This window comes from Pongo pygmaeus, chromosome 16 (genome assembly GCF_028885625.2).
Source record: "Pongo pygmaeus isolate AG05252 chromosome 16, NHGRI_mPonPyg2-v2.0_pri, whole genome shotgun sequence".
NCBI classification, from domain to species: domain Eukaryota; kingdom Metazoa; phylum Chordata; class Mammalia; order Primates; family Hominidae; genus Pongo; species Pongo pygmaeus.
In genome coordinates this window covers 32,906,524-32,925,821 of record NC_072389.2, presented here as the reverse complement: position 1 = coordinate 32,925,821, position 19,298 = coordinate 32,906,524, and the positions used below count along the sequence as shown (strand labels likewise).

General features: G+C 51.7%; 1 protein-coding gene and 1 pseudogene across 7 annotated transcripts; one reads left to right on the top strand and one right to left on the bottom strand.

The window, feature by feature from the left end:
- Nucleotides 1–3,228: 3,228 nt before the first annotated feature.
- On the top strand, nt 3,229–6,903 carry LOC134738212 (sterol regulatory element-binding protein 1-like; annotated as a pseudogene).
- A 3,391-nt stretch (nt 6,904–10,294) lies between these two features.
- Nucleotides 10,295–18,771, bottom strand: LOC129014404 (golgin subfamily A member 6-like protein 1). 7 transcript variants are annotated; one of them, XM_063652495.1, is made up of 11 exons: nt 18,420–18,771; nt 16,643–16,771; nt 15,816–15,845; nt 15,501–15,551; nt 15,319–15,412; nt 15,117–15,223; nt 13,685–13,743; nt 13,213–13,354; nt 11,499–12,569; nt 11,046–11,116; nt 10,467–10,841 (listed from the first exon to the last, which is right to left on the bottom strand). In XM_063652495.1, exons 1-11 carry the CDS (start codon nt 18,705–18,707, stop codon nt 10,787–10,789), a joined length of 2,097 nt encoding a protein of 698 aa, XP_063508565.1. In that variant the 5' UTR covers nt 18,708–18,771; the 3' UTR covers nt 10,467–10,786. The 7 variants fall into 7 exon arrangements, with proteins under 7 accessions (XP_054307745.2, XP_063508565.1, XP_063508566.1 ...); XM_063652496.1 differs by having other exon boundaries at nt 11,499–12,566; XM_054451770.2 differs by lacking the exon at nt 11,046–11,116 and having other exon boundaries at nt 10,295–10,841.
- Nucleotides 18,772–19,298: the final 527 nt, after the last annotated feature.

Sequence of the window (19,298 nt, the reverse complement as noted above, 5' to 3'; positions counted from 1 at the left end):
CTTAATATGAAATAACCAGGCCGGGCACGGTGGCTCACGCCTGTAATCCCAGCACTTTGGGAGGCTGAGGCGGGCGGATCACAAGGTCAGGAGATCGAGACCATCCTGGCTAATGCGGTGAAACCCCATCTCTACTAAAAATACAAAAAATTAGCCGGGCGAAGTGGCGGGCGCCTGTAGTCCCAGCTACTCGGGAGGCTGAGGCAGGAGAATGGTGTGAACCCGGGAGGCGGAGCTTGCAGTGAGCCAAGATCGTGCCACTGCACTCCAGCCTGGGCGACAGAGCGAGACTCCGTCTCAAAAAAAAAAAAAAAAAAAGAGAACCTATGTAAAATATCTCAATCATTTTTCTTATATTTCATGTTGAAATGGTAATATTTTCAATCTGTTGGGATAAGTATGATACATTATTAAAATTATTTTTATTTTTGAGATGGAGTCTTGCTCTGTTGCCCAGGCCAGAGTTCAGTGGTGCAATCTTGGCTCACTGCAACCTCCGCCTCTTGGGTTCAAGTAATTCTTCTGCTTCAGCCTCCCGAGCAGCTGGGACTATGGATGTACACCACCACGCCTGGCTGATTTTTGTATTTTTGTAGAGACAAGAGTTTCACCATGTTGGCCAGGCTGGTGTCGAACTCCTGATCTCAAGTAATCTGCCCACCTTGGCCTCCCAAAGTGCTGGGATTACAGGCATGAGCCACTGCACCCGGCCATTATTACAATTAATTTTATATGTGTGTGTGTGTGTGTGTGTGTGTGTGTATGTGTGTGTGTGTGTGTGTTTACTTTTATTAATGTGACTAAGAACAATTTTTTTTCCCCCTGAGATGGAGACTCACTCTGTTGCCTGGACTGGAGTGCAGGGGCACAATCTCAGCTCACTGCAGCCTCTGCCTCCTGGGTTCAAATGATTCTTCTGCCTCAACCTCCTGAGTGGCTGGGACTACAGATGCATGCCACCATACCTGGCTAATTTGTGTATTTTTAGTAGAGATGGGGTTTCACGATGTTGACCGGGATGGTCTTGAACTCCCAACCTCAGGTAATCTGCCCGCCTCAGCCTCCCAAAGTGTTGGGATTACAGGCATGAGCCACCGCACCTGGCCATGTTTATTAATATGACTAAGAACGTTTTGAATTGCACCTGTGGCTCCACTGGTGTCCTGGGCAGGTGGCTCTGTGGTGTCCACACAGGTTGTCTGCTGTGTCTTCATCTTCGCTGCATGTGACTTTTTGGTTCCTGTGGCACGTGGAGTCCTATATGGGACATTGGTTCTACAGTAGATTTATCATAAGGATGTACCTGCTAAAAAATACAAAATAAAAAGAATAGAAACAAACATAGAAATAAGTATCACCTCACAAAAATTTTGGAAAGTAGAAAAAGGAAGATACATTCACAGCTTTTCAGTAGCCGATATCCAGGCTGTCTTCATAAGCATGGATAACGTGTCCCTCTCCTGCATGGATAGACACCGTTTTCTCACCTTAAGTGTTTGTGATTGAAGGATTCTTGATGTGTTGACTTGGAGGATGCAGTTGTTGAGCAGTAGTTTATCTAAAGATTGTAAGAAACTTTTGGAAACATTTCATGTCCTTTTTTCCCTTGGAGAACGTGGGTTGAAGAAATCGCCGCTTGCAAAAAATAAGCCGTGAAACGGATTTCAGAGCAACTCTAGTTACATGCTGGCGAGGAGCCACGGAATACCATTTACATTTGAAAATAGAGGGCTGTGAAGTTTTTATAAGTAGTGAACCCCGTCAGAATTACACATTTTGATTATGGCTCTAAATTTTATATTAAAGAAATAAAAATTTTATCGTATTTTATTACCGTCTTTTGCTCCTTCAGGTGTAGCATACATGCTAGATTCTAGACCTGTTTCTTGTGTTACAGTGGTGTTACCCAGGCAGGTTATTAGGTAGTGAAGGTGATGTCTGGTGGTGGTGGTGAGCCCAGTGAGGGCACATCCTTGCTGTGTGTGATGAGGGCCTGTGGGTTGCTGTGGGATTCCCAAACCCTGGCTGCTCAGTCTCCTGCTTCTGTCCTTACTCACACTGCTGGTAGTTTTCTGGTGTGAGCCGCAGGGGCAAGTGGGATTGACAAGCCTGCTGTCACATTAGGAACCTGAGTTAAAGTGGAGCTGAAAGCATGTCCTCGCTCTTGATGTTGTGCAGAGAACCACTTGTGCTTCTGGCCCAATGGGGCGGGTGGAACCAGGCCCTGGTTTGGCTCTCCTCCCCTCCATGTTCCCCTGTCCTGTCTGATTTGCTTTCACACTGACATAAGAGTTACTTTCCCTCGGCCTCCCAAAGTGCTGGTATTACAGGCATTAGCCACTGCGCCCGGCCAGCATCCTTTCAAGTACTGGGGTACACCCAAGCTCCCAGCTTCTAGCTAGGAGTCATTTGGTCCCTCTTTATCCCAAAGGACCTGCCACCATCATTGGTTCCCAAAGCCCAGCAGGGTCCAGGCTCTTCAGCCTCCAACCACTTTGCATTTTTTTTCTGCTTTTTGTTCATGGAGATAAAGATTAACTTATTTTTCAGCCTGGGCATGTCTTTTTTATGTACTTTATTTTTTATTTTTATTTTTTGAGATGGAGTCTCACTCTGTCACCCAGGCTGGAATGCAGTGGCGGGATCTCGTTTCACTGCAACCTCCGCCTTGCGGGTTCAAGTGATTCTCCTGCCTCAGCCTCCTGAGTAGCTGGGACTACAGGTGTGCACCACTATGCCCAGCTAATTTTTATATTTTTAGTAGAGACAGGGTGTTGCCATATTGGCCAGGCTGGTCTCGAACTCCTGGCTTCAAGTGATCCTCCTACCTCAGCCTCCCAGAGTGCTGGGATTACAGGATTACAGGCGTGACCACCGTGTGCGGCCTTTATTTACTTTGTATATCTCATCTATTACTGCTGCAGTTTGCAGAAGAGAGGATGCCCTCAAACCTAACTTCTCCAGACCATCCCAAATGGGAAGTCTGCTCCACGTCAACAGTGTTGTTGCTTTTAAAGACTATACGTCAACATGCCAGATTATAGCAAAAGGATGTCGAGGGCGCAATAGGAAAGCAAGCCTAAGAGTCCTGGAGAGAAGGTGGCAGAGCTGCGTTTTGAAGGTGGTTCCTTCTTCAGACCCTGCCCTTCCTGCCTTGTTCCTCCAGTTGCGAGATTTGCTGTTGGAGCTCCTCCACAGGCGAAGAGGTGAGGCTGGACTGAGAGGGAGATGGAGAAGCTGCCAGAGGTTCTTTTGGATCTAGAATTGAGACAGCAGTTCCAGCCAGGTCTGGAGGTGGGTGTTGTCACCCAGCCCCCAAGGGAATGGTACTGATTGAAGAATGTGGCAAGAACTCCCTGGCCGGGAGAGGGAGGTGCTCGCTCCTTTGAATCACCTGAGCCCAGGCTGGAAGGCCCAAGGGGGAGGACGAGGCCAGCTCACTCCAGCTCCATCCCCTCCCTTTAACCCTGAGCTAGTCACCCTCCCAGACTCCAGTCCCTTTTCCTAAGTGCCCTCCCTGCAAAGTCTGCACGGAGCAGCGCTCCCTCGCGCCAGCTCGCCCCGCACTTTCTTGTCTTTCAGCAACCCCATGGGTTTGAACCTGAGATGATTCATTTTCCTAAAAGCCTCTTTGGGCTGAGGGAAGGCGTGGGTGGCTCTGCCAGTTTTGGAGTGGGGGCCGCCTCTTGGGGCCGCCTCTTAGAGCCGCTGCGAGGGCCAGGGCCACCCTCCCAGGGGGGTGTCTCTGGGCTGGGCAGCAGCTTTGTAGGCAGCCCTGGCCATCCCCACTGGTCTGGGGGGCTGGGGGTGCACTGGCTCCTGCTCCTGATAGAGCCAAGGCAAAGCCTTCCTTACCTGAGAGGACTTTCTTGAAGAGCGGGCACAGAGGAGCCGGCAACCTGGGTGGTGTAGGCACCCAGGAGAAAATCTGCGGCTCAGTCTCAGGGAGAAGTCTCCACCAGCACAGCTGTTGTAGAGATGGGGAAACTGGGCTGAGAGGGAAGGGGGCTTGCCCAACTCACCAGCCCTGGAATGTTTTGAGCTTTGGGGGTGGATCTCCCAGGAAATGTGTTTTATGGCACCACCGCCTCTGGTCACCCACCCTGAGGTGTGGCGGGCCTGGACAGCCAGCTTGACTGAGGGCCAGGCTGGTGAAGTCAAACGTACCATTCAGGAAGGAGACCCAGCCCTTCTCCAGACAGAGTTCAAATGTGAGGACTGCCTTCTTTGGGCCTCAAATTCCCCCCATGAATTCCAAGGACCCTTCTAGCTCCTACACTCTGGGCCAAGGTTTCCTCTGAGCCCCAGTCAGCCTAGAGGACCTAGGATACATCTTCCTTGGACAGAGACCCACCATACAGGCAGCAGGAGGTAGGGGTGGGGGTAGGCAAGGTTCCCGTGGGGAGGTGGAGCTGTCATCAGAGATGGTGTCTGCAGACAGTGGGTGTATCTTGGCTCTGCTACCACTTGCTGGGTGGCCCCGTGACATTTCTTTCCCCACTCTGGACCTCAGTTTCCCTATCTGTTCTGTGGAGATAAGATGCCTGCCTGCATATTTGTGGACTGGGATGTGTGGGGGCTAGTTGCAGTGTTTCTTGGTGTGGTCCTGGGGCAGCCTGCACCACCCCATAGAGATTTCTGGGCCCCACCCTAGGCTCACAGGACCAGAATCTCTGGGAATGAAGCCTGGGAATTTTCATTTCCACAGGCATCTGGCTGATTCTGACATGATTGAAAAGCACTAATAGTATATAGCAAGCTCTTTATAAAAGGTAAATTCATAGCTGCCTTTTACTAAATATAAATCTCACCTTCCCTTCCTCAGTTAAGGACACACACTGCAGTTGAAAATCACTGTGCCTTTCCAGATGCAGAATCTGACCTTTCCGATGAGATTCTGTTAAGTGTTGCTTTCTGTAGTTTGTATTCCAAAACAAGGGGAATATATCTTTCCATTTTTTCAATATAAATGTTTAGGTCAGATACACTTTTTCAAACTGGACACACACACTCACACAGTTTAGGATTTCAGCTATGGCTTCCTCTCAAATTATTAGCCTCTTTCTGCCAGGGAGCAGTTTTTCCCAGACAAGACCCTGGACAAAGGCTGGTGGGGCCCCTCCTCATCAGAATCACTAGACCATGACTGACTCCTAGAGGTGGCTTTTTCTGCTTAAGTGTCAGCCCATGGGCTGGGATGTGACCCCCAAAGCTGCGGCAGAAGCTTCCACCCATCTTGGGCCCCCCCTGCCATCTATGGGGAAGGACCTGTCCCTTGTCTTCTGGGCCCAGCCGGCCTCACAGGCATTCAGCAGATTGGAAAGTGGAAGCATGTGCTGTGCTTGGCTGGGCTCTCCTGCGCCCCTTTTTGGGGTGAGGTGGAGTGCATCCAGCCCTCAGAATCCCTGCCATTTCTTCCCCCCCTCATCCCCACCCCCATACACACTCACAAGTACAAACACAGGCGCAGTCACTGGTGCACACCACTCTGGAGAGCACCATTTCCAGCCTCAGCGGGGCAGTTTCCTTACAGGGAAGTTAATGAGGCACTAAAGAAGGCTCAAGGGACAGGGAGAAAAATCTATCGAGAAGAGGCTCCTAGACCTGGTTCTGCCTCTGAATTGCTGGGAGTCCTTGAGAAAGTTGCTTTCCCTCTCTGGTCTCAGTTTCCTCAGGTGAGAAATGGGGGGCCGGCCAAATGGTCTAAGGTTCTGGGAACCTCTAAGTCAGAGCCTGTAGCTGGTGGTCAAGATGAGGGAGAGGCCCTCAGGCTCAGCTGAATGCCTGAGAGTCAGGACAGGCCCAAAGATGAGCAACCTGAGCACATCAGGTGGGTTCAAAGCTGGTGCATGAGCCCCACAGCCTGCAGAGCAGCTCTGGACTCGGGAGCCCGCTCGCACCAGCCCAGTGGGACTTCAGAGATGTGGGGTCCAGCCTCTCCTAGTGTTGCAGGGCTGGGGGCTGGGAGCTGCAGATTCTGACCCCACAGCTGCCTTAGACATGCCAGATGGGCTGGGGCAAGACACACCCCTGTCTATGAAATGAGCAGTCAGTCCAAATAGATACACTAAAGAAGGGCTGTGGGATGGACCCAGCTGTAGCCTGGGGCTACAGACTAGCTTCCAGGGTACTCAAGCAGCTGGCCTCTGGGGTAGCAGCCCCGGGTATGAGAGGCAGGACTCAGAATCTAGGCCAAGCCTCTACAGGAATCCTCTCTGGAGAGCCCGGGCACTCTGCAGGAGGGGCAGCAGGCAGCAGGTGCACCAGGAGCATGTTTCACAAGGTGCCCAATATTGCATCTGCTCAGATAGGCAGCGAGTTGGAAAGTGGATGCAGTAGGCAGGGGGGCGGCTGCTCCCCACAGCCAGGAGTCCAGCCCAGCACCCACCTGAGTCCGCCTCAGTCCTGCTCAACTGGGTTATCTGTGCTCTTGGCCCTCTGGTCCCACCCACAGAGGGAGGGCTTTGGGGCGACTAGGTGAGCTGGCCCTTGTGGGAGGATGTAACTGACTCCTGAGCCTGGTGAGCCAGGCATCCCCTCACCAGCGTCCCCACCCCCATGTCTCCAGCCCCCCTCATTCCCTGATCCTCCCATCCGCTCCCCTGACCCAGCGGTTTCCTCTGCTCACTCTCTTTTCCTGCTCCCAGGCTTGCCTGGTCACGTGTCCTTCACTCTCCTCTGAGTCTCCCTCTTTCCAAGCCGCCTCCACTCTACTTGACACACTCTCCCTTAAGACACCAGAGTACACAAGCGCAAGTCCCCGCACCTCAACTTTACTCCCAGACATGGGAGGGAGATGACATGAAGACCCAAACGCCCCTTGGCAAGAGATCTGGGGTATGCAGAGGGGCAGATCTGAGGCTGTGGAAGCTCCAGGGGCTCCCTGCGGGAGGCTGCATGTAAGCTGGCTATTGAATGTGGCTCTGAGCTGAGACCCCTCCTTGAAGCTCCAGACCAGGAGCCAGCTGCTAGCTCGACCCCTCCATTTGGTGCCTCAGAGAAACCTTGCACTCTGTAGGTCTAACTCTGAACCCAGAAAATCCCCCCATGTCGGCCCTGTCTCTTCATAGGGAAAGCACCACCTCAGACCCAGTTCTGCACCAAACCCACATTTGAGTCATGGGGCTCCTGCCCTGCACTGTGAGCACTCTGGATAAGCCAGTGCTGAGGGGGAAAGAGCTCTGAATGCCAAGCCAGAACATGAGCTTCAACTCCACCTCCAGCTCTGGGAGCTGTGGGTGGGGAAGGGCCCTAGTTCAGTTTGCTGTAGAAAGACCAGTCTGCCACTGTATGGCACACGGATGGCAGGGGCAGAGTGCAGGTGGAGAGAATAGAAGGTGGGCAGGGCGGGGGAGGCAGGGACATGGCTGTAGCCGTGGAGATGGGAGGACAGACAGGACTTGGGGGCTACTTGGATGAACCAAGGGAGGAGTCAGGAAGAGACACCCAGTTTTGTATCAGATGTGTAGAGCGTGGGATGCTGTTCACTGATCGAGGGAGGGGGAGGAGGAAGAGGTATGGCATGGGGAGGAGGTAGCTGAGCTCTGTCATTAATGTCATTTGAAGTCCCCAGGGAAAGAAAGGCCTGCCAGCACCTTCACTGCTTCAGCTAGCTCTCAGGGTGTCTGTGCTCCCTGGCCCTCTCAGCTCCTGCTTCATAGCTGTCAGCTGCAGTGGGGGACAGCTGCACAAGGTCCCAGCATGTCTGTGTGGTTACCCAGGGGACTGCCACGTGGCCCATGCTGAGCAGAAACTGATGGACGACCTTCCGAACAAAACCCGTTACCACAACCTGATCCACCCAGCCGCCACCTCCTCACAGCTCATCTCCATCGAGACGGAGCTCTCCCTGGCCCAGTGCATCAGCATGGTAGGCGCAGAGGGTACCTGTGGGTCAGGCTCAGGCGAAGAGGCAGCTCATGCCCAAGCCCCAAGCAGTCAAAGTCCGGAGGAATGAAATGACTAGAGTTGACTTAGACTCACCTGTACACGGTGGGGAGGCTGGAGGAGGGTCCATGAGGTTTATAGGTGTCCAATATTTAATGAGGTCATGGTTTTGTTAACAAAGAAGAAATGAGGGTGGGAGCGGGATCACCACTGGCTAGGCAGCCAAGGGGCCTGCAGAGACTCTGCTCAGCTGACTCTCCAGCATGACCATGAGCTTCTCCTCCTCATCCTCCCAGCCCCACCCTACTCTCCCCCCCAGCTTGCTCAACAGGTGACCTTACAGGCTCCCTACTTGTTGGGGAAAATAAGAACCAGACTGGGGGAACTGACGGGTACAGAGGCCCAGGTGTAGGCGCAGGACCACAGGCGGTGCAGCGTCTACTGAGCCAGGCGGGTGAGGGTCTGGAGAGTGGGCATGGCTGCTGCAGGCATGGAAAGGAGGTGCAGATGGCGGCACTCCCAGGGCCCATTGTCAGGGTCTCCATATGTGGACGTGTGCAGAGGTGGGGGCGCTGAGGGAGGAGGGCCAGGGAATTTCTCGTCTTCTCTCTACTGCCTCTGAGTTGGAGATGTCAGAGGGAGCCATGGCCCACTGTAAAGTGACACAATGTCCCCACCCACAGGGTTAGAACCCCTCCCCTGGAAGCAGCTCTGAGGGGAACAGTCACATGTAGAGAGTGCAGGACGCTGTGTCCAGCCGGGGGAAGGAGATCACCAAGGTGGTTGACCCTCCTCTGGCCAGGTGGCTGCCTTCTGACAAACCAGCCTCTCTCTCTAGCGCGGTGGGCCCCACACACCCAGCCTGTGAAACCTACAGCCCTCAAGAAGGCTTTGGCCAAATTAATGAGCGGCTCCCTCTCCCAGAAGGAAGCACAGCTGAAGGATGCGGAGGGCAGTAGAGTTGTGTATGCTCCACCCCCTCTCTCCACAGTGGGATGGAAAGAAGGGGGCTTTCAGCCAGGCTGGCCCAGGCTGGGGTCTGAGTGTCACTGTCCAGCTATTGGCTTCTTGCTTAATGGGTGAGCCCAGCTGCTCCTGTGCAGTTGCCGCCCTAGTGAGGGTGAACCGGCAGGCGAGTTCCATTTCTGAAAGCCTGGGAATACAGTCAATATTAGGCTGTGGGCTGCTGGGCCAGGAAGGGGTGTTTATTTTTCAGGGTTTGTTTATCTATTGAGTTGATGAGGGAGGGTTATAGGTACAACCAGTTTAAAGATGGAAATTTTGAGAGAGCAGGCAGGGATTTAGTGCTGGGTAAGCCTTGTCAAAGCGGCTCTTTTGGGGTGGCCAGAATCCAGTACCAATGTCCTCAGCATGTTCATCAGCTGCTGGGGGAGTGCCGGACAGGATGAAAGCACAGGAACACTTTCTGGATGATAGAAATACTCTGTATCTTCAAAGGAGGTAGCTTCCATGGTTAATGTTAAATGAGTTAAAACTCACCAAATGTAAAACAGATCTCTGCATTTCACTGAATATAAATTATACCTCCAATTAAAAACATTTTTTTAAAAGACAGATGGGCCAGACACAGTGGCTCACACTTGTAATCCCAGCACTTTGGGAGGCTGAGGCAGGTAGATCACCTGAGTCAGGAGCTCGATACACCAGCCTGGAAAACATGGTGAAATCCTGTCTCTATTAAAGGTATACAAAAAAATTAGCCAGGCATGGTGGCACACGCCTGTAATCCCAGCTACTCGGGAAGCTGAGGCAGGAGAATTGCTTGAACCCAGGAGGCAGAAGTTACAGTGAGCAGAGATCGTGCCACTGCACTAGCGCCTGGGCAACAGTGAGACTCCATCTCAAAAACAACAAAAAAAGGACAGATGAAGGTTTTCAACTTTCACTAAAGGCAGAGGAGCTTGTTACAGATTCGCCTCCCCACAAGAGCAGTTAGAAAAACTGGACAAAAGTGTGCCCTGCCCCCAATCAAAAACAATTGTTGGAAGGTAACTGAAGACCTCAGCCAGAACTTGAGTGACCAGGCCTAGGAGGTGACCCTGACAGTCTGTGGTGCTTTTCCCACATTTGGTGATTGGTCAACAGTAGAGGGCTAAGAGGCTAAGAAACTGAGTATGAAGTAGTACTTAAGGGGCTGGAGAGCCTACCTGAATGTTTGGCACTCTCACAGGGCTGAAATGATCTAATGAGGATTTGGGTCCCGGGAAGGAGATGGGACCTCGGTGGGGACCCTGGAAGGGCCACCCCTAGTAGTCCAAATGAATAAAACATAGACCAGCTGTCACAAAACCTAAAACTTGCTTTGAACCAGCTTAGTCCCAAACTAGATGAAGGCGATCTGCCCTTACTCCAGTTGTGTGCCATAAAGTCAACGTCAATACTCTCTGGAGGCAGAACAAAGTTTATTAGGAATGCCATAAGACAACACAAGACTAAACGAGAAAGACCAAGAAAAAACACAATAGAAACATACATGTAAGGAAGAAACTTTTTTTTTTTTTGAGACGGAGTCTCGCTCTGTCACCCAGGCTTGAGTGCAGTGGCACGATCTCAGCTCACTGCAACCTCTGCCTCCCAGGTTCAAGCGATTCTCCTGCCTCAGCCTCCCAAGTAGCTGGGATTACAGGCACGCGCCACCATGCCTGGCTAATTTTTGTATTGGCCAGGCTGGTCTTGAACTCCTGACCTCAGGTCATCCATTCACCTCGGTCTCCCAAGTTGCTGGGATTACAGGCGTGAGCCACCGTGCCTGGCCCCAGTATTTTGCCAAAATTTAAAATAAATAAATGTTTTTTTTCAGGTTTGTGCTCAGACTCTCTTCTAAACAGTCACGTGGCGGCTTACTCTTCTCCAGGCCTTGCTGCTGGCTTTTACATGTTTATTGTTTTTGCGTTCTTGTCATTTGCTCGGTAGATGGCAGCTTCCAGGTGCTCCTAAGGGGCCAGGAAAGAGAGTGAGAAGGCACGGAGGTTGCCAGGTCATCCCGCTTGGGGCCCCGCCCTCATCACCTCCCTCAACCGGGTCTCCTGCAACTATTGGTGGCCCATTTCGGCCACCGCTTCGCCCTGAGCTTCCTGCTGCTGCAGCTGTGCAGTGCCTCCTTCTCAGAGGCCAGCTGCAGATAGGTGGCCACGTACTGCTGCAGGTGACCCAGGTAACGGTCTCGCTGCTGCTGCAGACTCTGAGCCTCTTGGCTCTTCAGCTCCACCTGCAGGATAGGTGTCAGGGTAGGTAGTGGCTGGCTTCCAGATTCTGGGCCCATAAACAGGGTGGCGAGGACACTGTGGGGCTCTGTCGCCTGCCCAGGCCCCTTGCCCTGTCCCCTTCCTCCAGGCCTAAATGACTGCCTCCCTTGCCTAGAGGCCCATGCCTCCCTCCCCAGCCTCAAATCTCATACCCTTCTTCCCACCATTTAAACTGTAGGCCACAGACTGGTGGAAAAGCAGAGGGAGCCAACCACCATCTGCTAAGTTGTGGTGAGGTCGTTCTGTATGATCTCCAGGGTTTCCACGCACCTTCGTCTGCTCCCCCCAGAGCTCGGCCTTCCACCCCAGCTCCCCCAGCCTCTCCTCCAGCTCCTGCAGCCTCACCTCTAGTTCCTGCATCTTCTCCTCCTGGTGCCGCAGCCTCACTTCCTGCTCCCACATCTTCTCCTCCTGCCTCCGCATCTTCTCCTCCTGTTCCTGCATCTTCTTTTCCTGCTCCCCCATCTTCTCCTCCTGCTCCCCCATCTTCTCTTCCTGTTCCTGCATCATCTCCTCCTGCTCACGTATCTTCTCCTCCTGCTCCCGCATCATATCTTTCTGCTTCCGCACCTTCTCCTCCTGCCTCCACATCTTCTCCTCCTGCTCCCTTATCTTCTCCTCCTGCTCCCTTATCTTCTCCTCCTGCCTCCACATCTTCTCCTGCTGCTCCTGCCTCTTCTCCTGCTCACGTATCTTCTCCTGCTCGCGTATCTTCTCCTGCTCCTGCCTCTTCTCCTCCTCCTCCCGTATCTTCTCCTGCTCATGTATCTTCTCCTCCAGCTCCCGTATCTTCTCCTCCTTCTCCCGCATTATCTCCTCCTGCCTCCGCATCTTCTCCTCCTGCTCCTTCCTCTTCTCCTGCTCGTGTATCTTCTCCTGCTTGTGTATCTTCTCCTGCTCCTGCCTCTTCTCCTCCTCCTCCCGTATCTTCTCCTGCTCATGTATCTTCTCCTCCAGCTCCCGTATCTTCTCCTCCTTCTCTCGCATTATCTCCTCCTGCCTCCGCATCTTCTCCTCCTGCTCCTTCCTCTTCTCCTGCTCGTGTATCTTCTCCTGCTCCTGCCTCTTCTCCTCCTCCTCCCGTATCTTCTCCTGCTCGTGTATCTTCTCCTCCAGCTCCCGTATCTTCTCCTCCTTCTCTCGCATCATCTCCCCCTGCCTCCGCATCTTCTCCTCCTGCTCCCATATCTTCTCCTCCTGCTCCTGTATCTTCTCCTCCCATTCCCGTATCTTCTCCTCCCTATCCCTTATCTTCTCCTCCCGCTCCTGTATCTTCTCTTCCTGCCTCCACATCTTCTTCTCCTGTTGCTGGTTCAGGTGGTTCCACAACTCGTTCTCTTCCACCTGGGCTTGGAGCTTTGCTGACACACTCTGCAGCTCCTTACCCAGGTGGCCAGCCTCTGCATGCAGCTGCTGCTGGAATAGTGAAAGTGTTGGTTTGAACCTCAGAAGGAAACAGACTCATGAGCTAGCCATATAAATGTAATTTATAGGCCAGGTGCGGTGGCTCACGCCTGTAATCCCAGCACTTTGGGAGGCTGAGGCGGGCAGATCACGAGGTCAGGAGATGGAGACCATCCTGGTTAACACGGTGAAACTCCATCTCTACTAAAAATACAAAAAATTAGCCGGGTGTGGTGGTGGGCGCCTGTAGTCCCAGCTACTTGGGAGGCTGAGGCTGGAGAATGGCGTGAACCCCAGGGGCGGAGCTTGCAGTGAGCCAAGATTGCGCCACTGCACTCTGGCCTGGGTGAAAGAGCGAGACTCCAACTCAAAATAAATAAATAAAAAAATAAATAAATGTAATCTATAAAATAATGGTTTTCATCCAGGATCCTTTAAAGAAATATTTTAAGCACTAACTCTGAGATTCTGATTCCCCAGGCAGGGCCCCAATTTGTACATTTTTAGCACACTCTAGAGGATTCTATGGTGGGACCAGAACAGGGACCCAAATTTTCCAGCTCTTGGCTGGAGCTTCCCCATACCCTGCATGATCCCTAGACCATGGTCCCAGCCGGGTGGGGCTCCCACAACCCCCGGGGCTGCAGCTGCTCACCTGTGGCAGCAGGAGCTTGGCCCTCTCCAGCTTCCTTTTTAGCTCCTTTACATTGAGCTGGATCTCAGACTTTTCAGATTCTACAAGTCGAAGTTTTTCTTGTAGTTCGGCGTTTTTCTCCTTCAGCTCCTCATCGGTTATGCTATGGCCAGAGGCAGTAGAGAAAGGAATGAACGAAAAACAGAAAGGACCGCTTTGGTGATCAACCCTCTACTTTCAGCCCACAACCACAGAACTGTGGCATTGGTAGGGACCCCAGGAATTAAAAGTCACAGGTGGCAGGCCAGAGAGAAGACATGAGTTGCCTGAGGCTACCCCATGAGTCAGTGACACAGCTGGAACTAGAGCTTCCCTGTGCACACATGAAAACCTGTAGGAGCCTCTCCCCATGCTCACCTGTACCCCCCACCTCCCAGCACACCACCCACGCTAAGGGCCCCCAGACCTCCCATTCCACCTTCCCCCATCCTACGTGTTCCTGTACAGTTCCAGACTCAGGGCGTCCCTCTCCTTTGTTAACTCCTCGATGTACTGCAAATAGAGAAAGGTTAAGTCAGGACAGAGCAGGCAGAGGAGTAGCTGGACGACCAGGAACAACAGCCACTGTGACTACTCCACAGTAACACTTCCTCACTCTCAATCACACCTGACATGTTCTCAAGGCATTTCCAAGCCCATGTTCTCATTTGTTTTTCTTTGTTTGTTTGTTTGTTTTTTTGTTTTGGCAGAGTTTTGTTCTTGTTGCCCTGACTGGAGTGCAATGGCATAATCTCGGCTCACCACAACCTCCACCTCCTGGGTTCAAGCGATTCTCCTGCCTCAGCTTCCCGAGTAGCTGGGATTACAGGCGTGTGCCACCACACCCGGCTAATTTTGTACTTTTAGTAGAGACGGGGTTTCTTCATGTTGGTCAGTCTAGTCTTGAACTCCTGACCTCAGATGACCCGCCCACCTCGGCCTCCCAAAGTGCTGGCATTACAGGCGTGAGTGAGAGCACCCGGCCCTCATTTGTTTTTCAGAGAACTCAGTGAAGGTGGAAGGGACAGGAAAAGAGACTGAATTTAGGGCTGGCTAACAGGGGCCCAGAGAGCTCAGATAATATTGCTATTGTTATTACTCTTATTACTACCACTGTTGGAACCTTTATTGAGTGCTTCACCAGGCACGATGCTAATAATCCCATTTAATCCTCACAACCTCCACAGGAGAAGATTACCATTATTATTTCTATTGTGTAGATGAAAAATGTGTGGCATTAAAGGTTAAGTGCTGCCTAAGATCACTTAGAGCTGGAATTTCAACACCCAGGTATATCTGATTCTCTAAGCCCATTCTTTCGCTGGAGGTAGGGGCACAGTTAAGAAGGAGGAAATTAATCCTTTGTTGAATTTTTGAAAGGATGATACGTTCGCATAGTCCAAAACTCAGAAAGTCCAGAAGGGAAATATCTCCCCCCCACACTGTGCCTCTATCCTGAGTTTTTTAATGAATCCTTACAAACATGTTTTATATATATTACCATAATATGTACACACACACACATATATACCTGCTCCCTCTCTCCACACAAATAATAACATACTCAAGATACTCTTCTGTACCTTTATGGTACAAGTACCCTAACCGCCACTTAGGACTTGGCCAAGGCCACAGCCAAGGATGGGCAGGGCGGGCACTTGGCCTCTGAGCTCTATGTCCAGTGCTCGCTCCCCACAGTGCTCCCCAATTCACCTGCAGCAGCCGACTCAGCCCCAGTCTGCCTCTAACAACCACACACAAAAGCAGCAAGAAATGGCAATGCTGCCTTCTGGGCAGGACACTCCATCCTACAGAAGGGAACTTTAGGCTCACTCCTCTATCTGCAAAGCTGGGCTCCCAGGGGACGGGGCAGTGGTTGAACTCACCTTATCCGCCTTCTTCTTCTGTGTAGTGACAGCAGAGAGAGCCTCCTCTAACTCTCCTGCAAACTTCCATGAATCGTGCAGGCGGCCGATCAGATCCCTGGCCTCTCCTGGAATGAGAGACATTCAGATGTGGCCCAAAGGACTCCCCCTAAAGGCCTGTCAAAGTGCCAGGTTCAAGGATGATGGGGTGCCAGATTCCTACCTTCCAACTGCTTGACAGCTTGCTGGCTGTAATAGAGTGCCGTCTGAAGCTCGGTTTTCTGACATGTAAGGATTCGTATGGTATGAACCTGGGCCTTTGGGAGAAAAGACAAGCAAATGCTGAAAGAGAAGCAAAGAAACATTCTCCAGAGGACAGGAGGGAACTTCACACCCTCCACTCACCTCTAGCTCCCTCCTTAGAGCTTCCTGATGTTGGTGGTTTGCCTTCTTTTCCTATAGAAAGAGGAAGACAGAGCTCTTGCTAGGAGGAGGCAGAGATGGCACAGCAAGAGACATGCCCCCAGAATGGCACCACTGCCCCAGGACAGGCCCACCCATGGGACCAGTTTATCAGGGACCCTGTGGGGATGGGGTGGAATAAGGGGGGTGAGCCTTCTTCCCCAGGCTGGGAGTGGGGGAGATGAGACTGGGGCCTCTACATCTGAGTGACCCCAAACCCAGCGGTCATGTCGTGAGCAAACAAAGAAATCGCGTTACTTCTTCCAGCTGAGCTCGGTTCTGTTGTTTCTGTGGGGAGAGTCAAAGGAAGGTGACTGAGGGTGGCCCCCTCGACTCTACTCCCCAGGCCAGGAAGCAGTAGGCAGGGCTCAGGAATGGATTTAAAAGGCACAGTTCTCAGACCTAATGGGAACACAAACTGGTAAACTCTCCTCAACTCCCAAAGAAGAAGGATTTGGGTCTTTGTTGGTTTCTGCCCCCAGCCACGGAACTCAAAGTCTGAAACTAGATTCTCTTGAAAAGACAGTAACAGAAACCTTCGGAGATGGAGTGTGAGAAAAGCCCACCCTTCTGCCAACTTGTGATTTAGAAAGGTGCATTCATTCAGCAAACGTTGAGCACATACAGGCCAGGGACAGTTCCTCACAGCGGGGATAGAGGTCAGAAAAGGCAGACAGGAGCCCTTGGCCCCGAGGTTTCCATTCTAGTGGGCCTTTAACTGTCAGGCTCTCAGAGCTAACAGAAACCTCTGATACTCTCTAACTCTACCTCAGGAAATGCAAGCCCAAGAAGGAGAGTTTACAGCAGGCCCTGGTCTAGGGATTAACATAAAAACACAATGACAAATCCCATTTAAACTTCACAAATACAAGTAAAACAATACCACTCCTGTTTTACAGATGTGAAAAGAGAGGCCCAAAGAGCTCAAGCAATTTGCCCTAAATCATATCCCTAGCAGATGGAGAGGTAGGATTCAAACCCAGAACCCTTAACCAGTACCTGGCAGTTCTTCCACAATCTTAACAATTACCCTCCACCACCCCTTGGGCCCTCTGTCCCCAGGAGCCTGGCCAGCCAAGACTCACATCCTCAGGTGAGTGGCAACCACCAGAAGTGGTTGTCTCAGGGTTAGTGCCATTATTTATTTTCTTCTTTTTGGTGTCGCTTGCTCCTGCACCAACACTAGGGTTGGTCTGGGCATGATGGTCTGTCAACTGTGGAAAGGAAGAGCAGTGATACTCATGAGAACTACAAGCTCCTACAGTCACATCCTGCTTTACAGTTTATACTAAATACTCTTGTAGACCATCTGATTTAATGCCACCAACTGTAGGAAATGTTGTCACAATCAGTTAGTGACTGAGAGAGATTGATACCATGGCTGAAAAAAAAGGCAGTAATGGAACTTAAACTCAGTTTTCTGACTCTGAGCTCTGGGATTTTGCCACAAATCAGCAGCTGCCAGGGACCAAAACCAGAGGCATTGGTAGAAAAGCAAATATTAAGTAGGCAGGAACTGTACACTCTGTGGTTTAGAGTTATTCACCCTCACACATCTGTTAGTGTTAAGAAGTGCACCAGTACCTCTCAAACCTTTACATCAATGTATCCTTATGGCAGAAGGCAGCCTTTCTGTTAAATCTGGGAATTTAACAGAAAGAGGACAACCCAAGCCTCATTTCAGAGAGAAGTCTTGTATACTCTTATAAATCTATGTGACTTTCATCCCTAAGTACATTAATGTTTTGTCTCTCAATAGAATCAAGGGAAACTGATGCTTCAGAAAGATGCCCCATATTTATCCTGTGGCACTCAAAGTACCCCAGGTTGAGATGAGATGAGGAAGACTCAAGCTGTCAAGTCCAGTTTCCCAAGATCTGTTCCGCAGAAGATAAGCAGATCTCACTCCAGAAACCAGTGACTGAGGGGCACTCTGGTTCAAGAACAATGGAGAATTCAAATCTGAGGTGCAGAACTCAGAAAAAATGTTAAAGTCTCTCTGGAGAGTAGAAGCCTGGGAGAAAACCAAACCCAACCCATTCTCCCATTGCCACCCAGAGACACTGTCAACATGTTGAGCTCATGGGGGAGGTGTAGGCTTTTCACACTGTCAACGTCTGTGATAAGGAAGTCAGGCAGCCTGAAACCTCTCTCTTCTAGGTCCCACAGTCCCCATTCCCCTTCCAGCTGGAAACCTGTGCTGCAACCAGAGGAAACAGAAGCGGGCAAGAACACTTAGGGGACTGGGTCCTAAGACCAAAGGCTGGTCTCATGGTAGTAATGACAGTTTGTAGAGGGACTGTGACATCACTACATTCCACTCCTTGGTGGAGTGGCGGGGGGTGGGGACATATGAGCGCAATGCCCAAGTTGCCACTTTGAGACTGGGGAGTGGGGGTAACAAAATTGGGACACAGGTCCTTGGAGACGTGACCTCAAAGAGCCCCGTGAGGTCAGGCTTGGGGCGGCAGGAGGTGAGGGCCAAGTAAGAGACAAGGAGCCCCAGGAGTCACATCCCCAAAGTCACCCTGTGGCAACTGGTGAGGGCAGGTTCTGGGGCACCCAGGTCCTTGGAGATGTGAGCCCAAAGAGCCCAGGGAGGTCGGGTTTGGGGTAGCAGGAGGTAAGGCAGAGTATGGAGTTGGAAGCCCCGGGAGTCACCTGCTCAAAGTCACCCTGGGGTGCTGGGCAGGGCAGGGGCAGGACTCATGTGGGGGTTGGGCTGGCTGACAAGATTTTGGTGTGGGGATCCCAGAGGCACTGGGGGGGCCCAGCCTGGTGTGCCTCGGGAGTGGCACAGACTGGCAGCAGTTCGGCTGTCAGAGGGGGCCTTGGCTTGGGTTGGGGTGCTGGTGCGTTTACCTTTTCCTTGGCCTCGGCCAATTTGTTCTGTTGGGTTTCTTTGGACATCATGGGTTGGGTAGGGAGGTGGGGATGGGTAGGGAGGTGGGGGTGGGTAGGGAGGTGGGGGTGGGTAGGGAGGTGGGGATGGGTAAGGAGGTGGGGGTGTGTAGGGAGGTGGGGGTGTGTAGGGAGGTGGGGGTGTGTAGGGAGGTGGGGATAGGTAGGGAGGTTGGGGTGTGTAGGGAGGTGGGGGTGTGTAGGGAGGTGGGGATGGGTAGGGAGGTGGGGTTGGGGCCACATCAGCATGATCCAGGTGAGGACAACTATACACCTCCAGTCACCTCTACGTCGCTGTGTGACTGAGCCAGAGGAGGCGTAACCAGGGCTGCACTGGAATGCAGAATAGGGGCGTGGCCTTAATGCTTGAAGCCCATTGGTCAATGAGAAAGATGAAAGGAAAAGGAGGCGTGGCCAGACAGCAGCGTGTCATGAAGGACCTGTGTTGTCACAAGGAAAGCTGCCCATGCAACTGCTGTCCCCGCCCACTCCAGGAGAGGGGCGGGGCTGGCTTTCACTTTAAAAACTTTAAAACTTTATTACCTCAATTGAGGTACATATCCTATTAAAATGGAAATTTTATAGTGTGCTTGACGATTGATAAAGCAGACTTTAGTATCCAACATTCCAATAAGATAAAGTAATCACAATGTTTTCTCTTTTTTGGAAAAACTTTCTCTTATTCTCCTACGTTAGTGTTAAGTTTTTATTAAAAAAAAAAACAAAACAAAACAACAAGAAACATGTCTAATATCCTTAAAAACAGAAAGCTTTTGAGCCAGGCGTGATGGCTCATGCCTGTAATCCCAACACTTTGGGAGGCTGGGGCGGGTGGATCAC

Excerpts from the sequence above, each read along its gene's own strand:
- LOC129014404 (XM_063652495.1), bottom strand. The coding sequence starts at position 18,707 with ATGCTGATGTGGCCCCAACCCCACCTCCCTACCCATCCCCACCTCCCT. Across the intron at positions 13,744-15,116 it reads AGAAGAAGAAGGCGGATAAG|TACATCGAGGAGTTAACAAA; the intron begins GTGAGTTCAACC and ends CTCTATTTGCAG. Across the intron at positions 10,842-11,045 it reads TACCTGGGTCACCTGCAGCA|GAGCACCTGGAAGCTGCCAT; the intron begins GTACGTGGCCAC and ends CTGGCCCCTTAG.